Source organism: Syngnathus typhle, linkage group LG3 (assembly GCF_033458585.1).
Source record: "Syngnathus typhle isolate RoL2023-S1 ecotype Sweden linkage group LG3, RoL_Styp_1.0, whole genome shotgun sequence".
NCBI lineage: Eukaryota > Metazoa > Chordata > Actinopteri > Syngnathiformes > Syngnathidae > Syngnathus > Syngnathus typhle.
The window spans coordinates 7495846-7509253 of NC_083740.1; the positions used below are offsets into that span (position 1 = coordinate 7495846).

Here is a 13408-nt window from a genome sequence, read left to right on the forward strand (position 1 = left end):
GAATGAGAAAGTTTGTCAAAACTTTGTTAATGTTCATCTGTAAGGTCACTTGTTGGCCAACAATACTGATCAATGGTGCATAATAATTCATTGTAAAACTGAACAACGTAGCAAGAGATTCACCTTGGGAAAACATATTTATTTCATTATGTTCCATAAAAAACTAATTCTGAATTCCATATATAATTAATAAATATTCTAATACTGCACACAAAGTATCACACAATATAAATAAATGTAACCTCTTTAAATGCCTTAAATTACAATGCATACTTTTTTTAAGAAATGAAAGGAACAAAACATGATAAAAATAACTAATAAAAGCTGATTTTGTGATTATGATTCAGCCTCAATTTCAAAGCAAAGAGAAATATTTGAATTATTGTATACACATTTTGGTACCAAATGATACTTAATATTTAAGTGTAAAACAAACATGTTTTAAAAAATATACTAATTCACAATTTAGTAACTGCATTGGCGGCTTGTAATCATTAGTATTACTGTGAGCCAGATTCCCTTATTTTAACAAATAGGAACAACCGCAATCATTACAAAATGGAAAACATTCATAAAACTATTTCATTCAATTATTATGAACATTTTGACTCTCGTACGCTGCGTGACCATTCAAATGCTCAGATGTGGATCATTTGTTTGTGGCCTGGAAATCACCAGTGCCGATTAATAAATGTCATTCACGCGTGTGCTCCAGCTGAAGAGAGAACAGCAGGAGCTGTCCGGAGACAGCAAAACAAAAGCAAGCCACTCGGTGGCTAAAGGAGAGCTGACATAACCAACATGTCATTCCGGTTATTTAGTTTCAAATTAAAACTTGACTCGAATGTTCCATAAACAATTCAATACAGAAATAGATGTTAACATTGAGGAGTTCCCTAATAATGGACAATCTGATAGTGTTTCAGCAGTTGCAGACAAAATGCCCTCAAATTAAAACATTTTTGATTCAACATCCCATTGCTTGCATTGAGACTGAAGATGTCAGAGAGTACTTTCATACGTGACCGGCGTGTCATTGTCCTCATCGCCACCTGCCCCAGTGCCTGGAGAAGATACAGAGGCAGCACAGGCGTCGGTTGCAAACATTTTATTATGCCCTGACTACTTCTTCCCAAAGTGGGCTCCAGAAAACATCATGTGCTCTGTGAATTGTGTGTTTGTGTACTGAACAGGCAATGTTTTATGTAACACTTTTAACGTTTCAAAATTGTATTTGCCTACACATCACTGTACACTACACTATTCGATTTTCTGCATGAGGATTCACCTGTTCAGACTTTTTTTTTTTAACCTATCGTGTAGTCAGTAGGCAGGCCGACTTTTCCGATGGAATATTAGAGGAGTTATTGCGGGATTTATTTACTGGCTGATTGGTCTATTAAGGAAGGATAGCCAAGCTACATTCCTGTGACATCTACTCACTACTTCACAACTAGGAAGCATCTAAGCTGGGTTTAGTTGATACATTTCCAGATACGTTACCTACCTAAGAAAAAAGCTGATAAATTTGGTTTGACTCGCTCACCACAGGGTGAAATCTTTGGTTTCTGCAGCAGGCATGGTCCACACAGGCCTATGATAAGGGCTCCGACTGGCGCGGTGAGAAGGATGGAAAGCACAGCCACAGTGAGTACGTCCATGCCGTACTTCTGCATCTGCTTGTCCTGCCTTGTCCTGGCCATGTCCAAAGCTGTCGAGCCAATGGCTGCCTGGTGATTTGAAAATCATTTCAGCGTCATGTAACAACCAAGTCTGAATGAATGTTTTTTTTTTTCCCCCAAAGAGACAATACCTGCACTGTGGCTTTGGGCATCCAAGCCAGGGCAATGAAGAGCTTTTCTCGAATGTTAAAGCCGGCGAACAACACGCAAACGTAGGTGAAAAGTAGACGAACCAGCAGTGCAATGACCAGAGAAGCAATACCCAGACCTGCCCAAGAAATGACATACGACATTGTCAAATAACTTTCGATAACAGCTACCTCATTAACATAATGTAGTCAAATTGTACAGCTTTCAAGATCAATTGTCAAGCTTTACCAGCACATCAAAATTAGTACCGTATTTTCCGGCCTATAAGGCGCACCGGACTATAAGGCGCACCTTCAATGAATGGCCCATTTTAAAACTTTATCCTTATATAAGGCGCACCGGACTATAAGGCGCACCATTAATGCATCATGTCAGATTTCTAATCATTCTCCATTTTATCTTTTTTATTTCAACTTCAGACGGAACAAATTACTTTATAATCATAAAATAATGATCCATAGTCTTTTTGAGTCATGATTCATAGTCTTCTGCGGGCCACTTATGATTGATTTCATGACACAATACTTCGGGCCAGTTTGAATTTAGGAATTTGGTCCATATATAAGGCGCACCGGACTATAAGGCGCACTGTTGGTTTTTGAGAAAATTTTAGTTTTTTAGGTGCGCCTTATAGGGCGGAAAATACGGTAATAAATATAATCACATACAAAGAAATTATTATTATTTGTAGGTGATTCTTTAGGTGCGCTCACCAACTGTTTGTGCCTCCAACTCCGACACTCTAATCTCTGCTCCGATTAATCCAAAGAGAAGTGGCTGAAAAACGTCCCATGCCCAGCCCACCACTTCCTCCACGCGTGCCTGAACAGACACACAGAACTCGCCTCTGACATGCATGCAGCTGAGAGGGAAAAACTTTACTGGATAGCCCCTAATGAGTGTCCGTAAAAGGCTAAAAGCTTTAAACAAAGTTACCTTTTCTGAACCCCATCCGAGACCAGCAAGAAATGCCAACACTAGAGTGCAGAGGCCACCAGAACCAGGAAATCCAGCAACACCGCTGCCAAACACAGCAAAGACAGACAGGCCGAGCACCAGGAAGGATCGCTTCATCACCAAGTGTTTCTGCAAGGACAAATCACGGCCAGTGAATACATAGTTTTAAGGTTCGTTGGAGTGTTTCCAAAATTGCACAACACTGATGATTGTAGTTGATCCTATCAGCATGTTTTGAAAAAGGACAAATAGTAGGAAAGTAAAAGGAGGGAAACATGCATTAAATTTGATGGTTAGAATCATGTGTTTTATTGCCTCCCTATGTCCTCGTTTTCAAGCCTTTAATTAAAACTGAATTTTCAAGACTCAAGCACCAGTGGGGAGCTGTGCTCAGAAGCTCGGTCTTTGCAAGCCCTCAGCAACAGCCTTGGGTCAATACCATGTGGTTGAACCTTTAGACTCAACAATGGAGAGTGACCTACTAAGTGCAAGATGCTTAACGTCTACCTGGTCGAGACTGGGAAAGTACTGGATGAGGAAACCAAGAAGGATCCCAGCAAGCAAGCCACCGCCCACCTCCAGCACACCTCTCAAGATGTTGTACCATGTGGAACCTATAAGAAGGAGCAAGAATTCCACAAAAACAAAGATTATATTTTGGCAGAAAAATAGGTTGTTTTTATGTGTTTTAAGAATGATCAATTCTACTTTGGCAGTAAAGTATTAAAAACGGACAGTAAAAACTAATCCTATCAAAAAGAAATGTTATAAATATTGAAAAATTATTTAAATACCTTCACAGAGAATTTCAGTGTCCATTGCTTGTACTGTCAAAACGTTCTACATCAGTACAGAGGACTCCTTGCTGACTTTCATACATTCACGCAAATATTTTGTCTTAATTATACAAACTCTCCTGTAAGATTGGAAAGTTCTTATTTGTGACAGCTTGAAAATTCTACCTTTCAAAAGAATTGCAAGCACAACTGGGATATATTTACTATGTTTCTCAGTGGTGACCTGAGCTACATTAAAAGTTTGTAGCGTCCTTCACTCCCTTACCTGTAGCAAAAGCAACACCCAAGCATGTCGTGAATCCTGTTATGGCGAGAATGTCGTCAAAGCTGCCCGCTGCCATCAACAGAGTGGGGATGCCCTGCTCCACGCCGTAACCGTCCTTCTGCAGAAGCAACATGGAGGGCACCACCACTGCTGGCGACACAGCACCAAGCACAAAGCTGCAAAGGGATGACCCCATTGAATGGATGCATACATTATATCAGATTGAGTAGTTACAGACAGAGAGGGGGAATAAGTTTACCCAAGGATGAAGCCCCACACCCACGGTAAGCCCATGAGGAAGTGGGAGACCAGAGCTATAGTGCAGGTCTCAATAATGCACGGCCCCACTGCCACACGTAAACACACAGACTTGAGCTTCCTCAGAGCCTGGGGAAAAACACATTCCAAAGAGTTTTTTTTTAAGAATGACAAAAATTCATTATGATGATCAATGAGAAATCTATACCAGTACATTGAATATAGAATACTGGAGTAAAACATGAACAGTTTTTTTTCTGTATCTCTGAATCCTAATCAGTGTTACAATACTAAAATAATACAATTGCTTACCGAGGGATCCAAACCCAGACCGGCTCTGGCCAGGATGACCGCCAGCGCAATGTTCCTGAGAGAGGCGGACCACCTGAAGTTAATGTACACACCGTCTGTTATTATTGGGATATTTCTCAGCATGAAACCCATAAGCAGCATACCTGCAAAAAGAAAGAGATATTGTTGATCATTTGATCTTCCCACGGTGTTCAAGTTTTGTTTCAGTGTCAGATGGGACACATTCTCATTGAATTAAAAAAGTTTTGATTCTACTTAAAATTTGGACAAATAAGTAGGAACTATTACTTTACAATACCATACTGGAAAAAACAGAACTGGAGAATCATTGATTACCAAAATATATTCAACCAGTCGATTTCAAATCTGTTTATGCCATACAGTAGGTGCAATTGCTATAAAGTAAACCCAGCTTTGCAAAGCATCAGAAAACAAGATGAGACCGATTTACTTTTTGTTTTAAGGATGTTTGATGTCCTACCAAGAAGTGGAGGTAAAGGTGGAAGCCTAGGCAGGCGGATCAGAGCCACCAGTTTGCCACCAATGACCGCGCAGATGAAAAGCACCGTAATGCCAAACAGGTTACCACCTGGAAGACATTCATCCTCTGTGACGGACCACACCACTCCGAAGAGCACCGCAGCCAAGAGGACTGGGGAAAACACAAAACAATAAAGTTATGAACAATAAGAAATATTAGCCGTTATCCTTGACATGGGTGGGGCTAAAGGGATCCTCTTACATTTTGTAATGACAGAGGCCACAAGGCCTCTTGGAGGACAAGGGCAAAATCTGTGAAGCAAGGGGCAGCAAACAAGTGGTGGTTCTGTGTTGGTACCAGCATCCACCACAGGGGTACGAGGAAGAAAATAGGTGGTTTCCTCTGTGACATTTGGACTGGAACAACGTCGTACCACTACCTGGATCTGGTTCACATTAAGATGCTAGGAAGAGAGACACAAACGATAGATAGAACAAAGCTGATATTTTATTGAAGAAAATAGTAGCTCAATGATTTTTAACACATTGATTGTAAATGTCTAATTAGACTATCAAAATGCTTTTCTACATAGTACACAAGGCTCTCCTCTATCAAAGTTTCTATCACATGTTGCAAAAACACAAGCAGAAGAATAAGATGAGCACATTAGTGCTAACTCAATTAATTATCATTTGTTTATTGAATTACATATTGCAGTTAAGGATAAAGAATAAAAGTTGAGAATACCTCCACATGGTTTCCTGACGGCAATGGGATTCTGTCAAGAAGTGGACTTGGAGTGGGACTTGGTGCAGGACTTGGTGCGGGACTGGGTGCAGGACTTGGTGCGGGACTGGGTACGAGATTAGGCTCCGGAGTGGCAGGTTTGGACCGGGTGTCCATGGTAATCATCTCCAGAATATCTGCTCCACTCTTCTGTCAAAGAACATTCAACTGAGGGGTGGAGTTGCTGGCCATAGATGGGGCAGTTCCAGTAACTTGTATGTCTCCACCTCTGTCTTGGATTCCAACAACACAAAACATAACAAATCAATGTCTACTACTGGGCACCTTTTTGCATTTCTAAGTCTGATTTTAGCACTACTGGTAAATGAAAATATATATTTTTAAAAACACGTGCAGCAGAATGAGAATCCGCCCTCAAGCATCACATACTACAATGTTTTGTCAACCACTAGCTGATGGCACAGGCAACAGCATTTGGTTAATCCAATATTGTCAACAGACCACACTAATCGATGCTTACATGCTTGGCCATATGGCGCGACTAGCAGTGGAAGAACTAGGTGAACGTGGATGTTCCTTCCAAAGTGTGTTGGAACTCTTGTTTCTCGTTCCATCCAGCCTATGCTAGCAGCTAGCTAACTTTGTAAATTTCATGAATGGGTTACAACTACTACGTCATCGACATGGGCGTAGTAATTTCGCACAATTTGCGTGAATCCACGCCTCCTGGTTTACAATGTGCTTCGATCCTTGATGCCTTCGCTTTGTAATCGCTATAATAACACTTGTCTGTAACAGTACAGTCTTACAGCAGTACTGTCGTCATGATTTTAGTAACCTTAACAACGAATTAGCTGTTCACGAAACATTGAAGTATCGAGCAGGCTATTTGTGTATAATAACCGCATTGGGCTATACGAGCGCAGATTAAAAAATGAATGCACGATTAAAGCATATTTTTTAGCAAAATATCTGACTCTTGAAATCGGTACACTGTCCGATAATGGATGCTGACATTGAACAGAGATTCACCAAATGTTCCTAGATTATTATGAACGATTAAATGTGGAAGAAAACACTTACCTCACAGCGCAAACATTGTCAAAGCTTGAAAACTGGCATTGGCAGCCTTTCGAGCAGATTGGCCGGTAGGGAAATGGTAATAAAAGGGATTAGTGATGTCCAGTGTGTCTACTGTGTGGCGTTAGTGTAAGGTTGGGTGGGGGAGGTGAAATGCACACAGTTCGTACACAACATGTTGTTTGATTGTTATTATATTTTAATATTATACATCACATTTATACACACTGGACCATATTTTCGTGCCCGGCACAAGTCTTGCGCAAAGATCAGTCGAAATGGGTTGTTTTAATTGGGTTTATTCATCAGTCATTTGTCAAGGCACAGGTACAAATATTTCCCCACAGAATCAATCATTATAATCAAAATGGGATAACATAATTAATCCACCAATCTTCACAAAGCATCCCATCATTATAAGAGCAGCTTGCTTAATGCTCCTCAAAGTCTCCAACCTCCATCGATGATTTGCTCTGTGCCGGTCACATAGGCCGACTGTGGAGGAGCAAGCACGCACACATCATGGTGATAAAGTTTCTCAAACTGGCCCTGAACTTTTTTTTTTAATTACAAAGCAGTTTCAAGTCACCTACCAGGGCTGCAAACATCCATTTTAAACTCACCTCATCTGAGGCCAGGTAGACACACAGGTATGCCACCTCTTCGGCTGTGCACATCCTGCCTGTTTTCTGCCGTGCCATGAAATCCTTATAAGCCTATAAGGGGTTGACAGCATGTATCCACATCAGAATATTACCAAGACTACAAAAATAAATAAATACAACTAGAACCTTTTCTGGGTCAGGTTGAGCTTGGATCCGACCCCTCAGTGATGGAGTGTCAACAGTACCTGATGAAAAATTTAGCTCACAGAGCTTCAAAAAGCACATTTTCTCCCTGATTACTAATTCTATTTGCATATGATATAGAACTGAACGATTCTGAGAAATTACATCACTTTAATTAGACACGCTGTGAAAGCCTTATTCATGCAACAGACAAAAAGTACACCCAAAAACTTCACAGTGACACTCTGTATTACAGTACCTTTGCAATGTCCACTATAAATGGTATTACTATAGCCTAGGAACTGTCACAGGACACAGTGACATGTATTTTGTGTGATTTACTGAATGTTCTTGACTTACCAGGACAAACACAATTACAGCGAATGCCTTGCTCAATGAAATCGGCGGCTATGGATTTGGTGAGGCCAATCACGGCCGCCTTGGAGGTGCTATACACACATCGGTTGACCACACCTGTGTTAAGGAAACATATGTCACACGCTTGCTCGCCAGCCCGCAAAGCTGCTGTCAAGCATAAGAGGATTAACATGGTCATACAACAGTGCCTAATGTTCCTTTAAATAAGCATTTGAGACACAAGCGGATCTCAAAACTGCTTCACCTTTTATGCTTGATGCAACGGAAGCCATGTTTATGATGTTTCCAGACTTTTTCGCCAACATCTGCAATGATGAAATCAAACTTTATAATTAATGGAAATTAGAAATGGTTCGGTGTTGGTAGATTTTAATAGGAATCGAAAGTCCATTTCCAATTTCACTTTGCTCTATTAATACGGATTAGTGATTGACCAAACACTGCCCATCATTAAACAGGCTCAGAGTAAAGCTTATCTCAGCGGACAAAGGGGGGCTGCTAGGAGGGCAACTAAATAAATAAGCATATGTCAGCTGCAATGGAACAGGATCAAGTGGATTAGGCATTTAGTGAAGAGGGCAAGGGTCACCTTTGGCAAGAAAGCTCTAGACATTAGGTACATGCTCCGGACGTTCACATCCATGGTAAAATCCCAGTCGGCCTCTTCACAGTCCAAGATGGAGCCATGGTGCACAAACCTAAATTGACAACACATACATTTAAAAAAATAATAATAATAAAAATACTGTCTATATTCTAAGTATTAGATTTAAAAAAAAAAAAAGATTTACCCATTAAAAACTCATAACATAAAATGCTATATAAAAAAATATCCATCTGTCCAAATGATCTCCTTGCATCTTATACATCTTACTGTGCTTCTCACGTGACAGCATGACCTTTGCTAAGGAGATTTAGCAAAGGTTAAGGAAAGGTTAAACCTTGAGGTGGGAGATAGATACATAAGTAGACCAGGATGTTGGGTGCACAAACAAAGCCACAGTTATTTAGTGTCAATGAATTGACTCAAGATTGTCCTAAAGGTGTAAATTTGTATGTGCTGAGGATCATCGCCACTGGTCAAAATTGAAGAAGACTTAAAAAATCTTATGGCATAACTTGTTGATAGAATGACTTCACTCTTACATTCTTTATAAGCGCTACACTTAGACTTACATCATTTCACAAGTTGAGAAGGCAAGGGGGAAATATTAGAAACAAAACAGCTCATGCTACAATGTAGAGCAGTTTTACACAGCATACAACCTTGAACATAGATTTTCTGATAGTGTTCCTCATTCAAATATATTACTAAAGATGTTTTGTTTCCTTTTTGGGAAACTACAAAATAATGTTACTGTTGTTAGAAAAATATATATTACCCTGCGACATTGAACAGGACATCTATGTGTTCATGTTCCTTGGCCAGGGCCTCCACTTGGTCTTTCTTGGTCACATCCACCACCTTGGTCTTAATTCCTGCTCAGGAAGAGAAAATGCAGAAAAATTAATTAGCTCATAAAAAGTTTTTACAACCCAATAATTGCAATAATGATGTATGAATGATGAACTAACTATATATCCAAATCCTCAGTATGGATTACCACTACTGCTGAAATTGCAACACAGTACTTTATCAGCAGGTGGCGATATTAGCCAGTTCCTACCTTGAAGCCCATCCAGTTCCTTGAGCTTCTCCTCATTTATATCAGTTGCTGTGACTTGAGCACCCTCCTTTGCAAAGGCCTGGCAATTTCAAACAAATCCGTTACAATAGCTAAATAAAGGAAAAATATTGAAAATCAAAATATTCCGAATTGCATGTTTTCACAAGAGACAGAAGAGCGTTGAAAATGTCTCAACCTCCCTTTCGGAACGATATCAAGGCAGAGTGATTATTGAAATTCTTTGGCTGAGTTTCTAAATTCAGTGTGTCATTCACAGCAGCAGAGAGCCTTCTTGTATCAAAGCATCTTTCAAAGATGTAATTTTCAACAGATCCCTAATATGACCAATCAACATTTAATCATTTCACACAAAATACTGACTACTAATACTAGTATCGCAATAGAATTGACCGATTTTGATAAGAACAATTTCAAACTTTCCTCATGTGACGTGAAGAGACATCTACACGATCATAAGAGCACACATATTTAGTGCAAATGATACTTTCTTACAGCACTGCCATGTAATAAAACAGATGTCAGAAACAAAAATGGTTATTGTTATATCATAATAGCTTGATGTAATGTTGGGAAATATGTAAGCCACTTGCAGTTCAGTTATTTGTACAAACAAATCCACTGTTATTGCACAGACGTTTCATCATGCAAAATGGTTTACTTAATATGCCACATAATGGGACAACATTTATTTGTTGCTTGCACACAATTGCAATATGCGAGTCAAGTCAAGAAACAGTGATGACTGGCATACAGCAGCCTATTCAATAAACATTCTACACTGATAATGTGGAACATATCAGTGGGAAATACTTAATAAATCTCATTACTATTGCAGCAGCACGTCCAATCCCCTGCGCAGCGGCTGACAACACAATCACTTTCCCATCCAAGCGGCCCATGGCGCACTGATTCCAGCTGCTATATGAAAACAAGAGCACAGAACAACTCACAATAAATTTGTTTTTCTCTAAAAGGTACGAACGCAGACTGCTGAATTAATAAATAAAATGGAACCTGGAAATCCTTCTGAAGTGGCATAATGTAAGGCTACTGCTGAATTTCTAACTTCAGCTAAGCGAGGATTTTCTTTTTGGGGGGGGGGCTTTTCTGCGATGCAACAACAAAATGGTACCAGTCGAAGGGAAAATGTGTGATGGCAAGGCTTTAGCTTTATTTATATAGTGTACATCATACACAATGGAACTCAAGGCAGTTATAATGACCATGAATAACAAAGGATGGAATTTATTGTGACCCAAGAGGACAATAGCACAGTATGTTCTGCTGTTGCAAAACAAATTGCCCCTCAGGGGGATAATAAAGTTTCTGAAGTCTGAAGTGTATAAGGGAAAAATGACTAAGTCAAAAAAAAAAAAAAAAAATCACTGAGGCAACAGCAAATTCAGTTTTGTTTACGGTGCCATGGCAACACAATGCAGTTCAAATGCACTAAGGTTTGCTGGAGTTAATGTACTATATTATAGTATGGTGTAGTCCAATTGAGTGAATCTGAGCAAACCATGCAGATTTCATTTTTGCTCCGTTATTTAGTGTTCTCTCAGTATTAGGCGTTCAAATCCATATATGAATAAATGTACATGTGATTTGTTTGTCACCAAGACACAGTGAGTCAGAACTGCACGTTTAAAGTATGCAGTAAATTTATAGTGGTCAAACAAGGTATTCACTAGGTTGTGCACGTATGAATATAACACTACTTATATATATATATATATAAAGTAATTTGCATTGGATGTGACATGAAAACTTGCGTCCATTGACTCTACAGCCAACAAGACATTAAAGTGCAAAGTGCAGACCGGATGACATTCTGTGCTGCACGGCAATATACTTTCCTGCAAGCGCTAATATCAGTGTTATTTCCTCTTCACTGCAAAAAACTGTCAAATTAAACATACACAAAACATTAAACAACTTGAATGATGCAACATGATCGCACTTGTGGCAGTTCGTAACTTAAAATGGGCACATTGAGAGGAACGTATTTGCAAGGTTTACTAACATTTAAATCAAAGGTGGCCAACTTGGACACCAACTTTAGAAGTTATGGAGGTGAAAACTAACCTTGTCTGGTCCAACGATTTTGCAGCCGCTCGGTAGACACGTGATCCAGTTATAGCTTGCTGCTATTGGCCATTAACCCGGAAGTACTCCCACTGTCTGTACTGTACTGTACTGTACTGTCATCTAAAAAAAAAAGGAGCGTTAAATCTGTCTGTCTATCTATCTGTCTGTCTGTCTGTCTGTCTGTCTGTCTGTTTCTAGCGATCCATTTTCTGTAGTGTTTGTCATTATTACCGTATTGGCCTGAATATAAGACGACCCTGATTATAAGACGACCCCCTCTTTTTCAAGACTCAAGTTTGAAAAAAATACATACGAACTGCAAACGGCTATCAGTTTCATATTGTGTCTTTTAAGTCATATCTTACTGAGCAGTGAATATTTGCAAATGTTTTGAGTTTTGTAAGCATTTATAAAAGGTTGCAAACATGTTTGCAAATGCTTTTACGTGTCAATTTTTCTTGTCGCATTGTTTGCTAAAATTGGCAACCAAGCATTCGTAAAAGGTCTTAAGACATGGCTTTGTTATTTACCAACGCTGGACCATATGATCAAATTCATAAAGTGCAGCTCAGGAGAGTTTGAATCATTTCTCAAGGGGAAAAAATCAACAACACTGCAAAAGCCATTGCTGATGATCACGATGCTCACCAATCACTTTAGAGTTAGGAGTGTCAAATCTGACCTGAACAAGTCGGTCCAATGTGTTATGCATGAGCTATTTGCCCATTTGCAGTGACCAGCCCAGTAGCTTGTATTCGATTGAGTGAGAGACGGAGTCAAGTCACCTCATGATTGTCACAATATCACAGATGAGTCTCTGAGGAGCCTTTGTGCTGCACCTCTCTCTGTGAAAAACACTACAATCAGCAAAGCACAATAGAGGTAACGCTGAATTAATAACATTTTGGCAGTGAACAATAGCATACTTTGAAGTGTTTTATACTTCAATGGAAATCATTTGTCAGCTATGTGTTTGGGTGTGATGGATCGGTCTCCCATCTGATTTATTTTCAGTTTGCAATACAGTATGGCATTTTCCTTTTTGAAAGCAAAACATTAGAGAAGCTCAAGAGACTATGTGCATACAAAATATGAATAATTTAGCTTTCTGAACACAGAAAATGTAGCCTGCAGGTTCACCAGATTGTCAATTGCTTGTCACTTCCAGCAGCAGACAGTGTACAGCTTACAGTGGCAGGTAAAGTTCCAATTGTGTTCTAAGGTCAGCTTGCCCTGGCTTAACGAACTTCCTCATTTAAGACGTTTATGTTTATATTGCATTAGGTTGAGTGCACTGTGTTGATACCTTTGTTTAGATGGGAATGCTTTAATCTACTTCAAAGAGGTGCCCAAGTTAATGTATCAAGAAAAGGACCAAGTGGTGGTGGCTGTCGACTGCTTGACATGCACTACATCGGTCTCACCACCAACCCCCCAGATTTTCAAACTGAATATGTAACAACTTTGCAAGTCAATAAATATTAACTTAGTGTTTATTCTATCAAAAACTGTAATATCCATCCACTAATTATTCGAACCAAGAGGAAACTCAACAAAAACAAAAGTACTATAAGGCATTGACAGAATTTCTTGCAGATGGAGCAGTTTCCATGCAAGGCAGAAGACGTGATGCAATCGATTGAAATGCGTAATACAATTGTGGGCAGAATGGACAGTGGAAGAGAGACAGCCACATGTCAGTCATGGAACAAATGGAAAATAAATAAGAAATAAAAT

General features: G+C 39.5%; 2 protein-coding genes across 5 annotated transcripts; both read right to left on the reverse strand.

The window, feature by feature from the left end:
- Positions 1-118: 118 nt before the first annotated feature.
- si:dkey-162b23.4 (sodium/hydrogen exchanger 9B2) lies at positions 119-6856 on the reverse strand. Of its 4 annotated transcripts, none has more exons than XM_061274138.1 (13): positions 6733-6856; positions 5650-5921; positions 5164-5365; positions 4873-5073; positions 4422-4564; positions 4111-4238; positions 3852-4027; positions 3297-3403; positions 2769-2918; positions 2546-2654; positions 1814-1950; positions 1547-1730; positions 119-1064 (listed from the first exon to the last, which is right to left on the reverse strand). In XM_061274138.1, exons 2-13 carry the CDS (start codon positions 5812-5814, stop codon positions 1003-1005), a joined length of 1764 nt encoding a protein of 587 aa, XP_061130122.1. In that variant the 5' UTR covers positions 5815-5921; positions 6733-6856; the 3' UTR covers positions 119-1002. The 4 variants fall into 4 exon arrangements, with proteins under 4 accessions (XP_061130122.1, XP_061130124.1, XP_061130120.1 ...); XM_061274140.1 differs by lacking the exon at positions 6733-6856 and adding an exon at positions 6170-6330 and having other exon boundaries at positions 4903-5073; XM_061274136.1 differs by lacking the exon at positions 6733-6856 and adding an exon at positions 6170-6330.
- Positions 6857-7012: 156 nt separating this feature from the next.
- On the reverse strand, positions 7013-11816 carry bdh2 (3-hydroxybutyrate dehydrogenase, type 2). Its single transcript, XM_061274455.1, has 10 exons — positions 11669-11816; positions 10411-10501; positions 9563-9641; positions 9278-9374; positions 8485-8593; positions 8140-8200; positions 7878-7991; positions 7521-7579; positions 7353-7445; positions 7013-7224 (listed from the first exon to the last, which is right to left on the reverse strand). Exons 2-10 carry the CDS (start codon positions 10480-10482, stop codon positions 7171-7173), a joined length of 738 nt encoding a protein of 245 aa, XP_061130439.1. The 5' UTR covers positions 10483-10501; positions 11669-11816; the 3' UTR covers positions 7013-7170.
- Positions 11817-13408: the final 1592 nt, after the last annotated feature.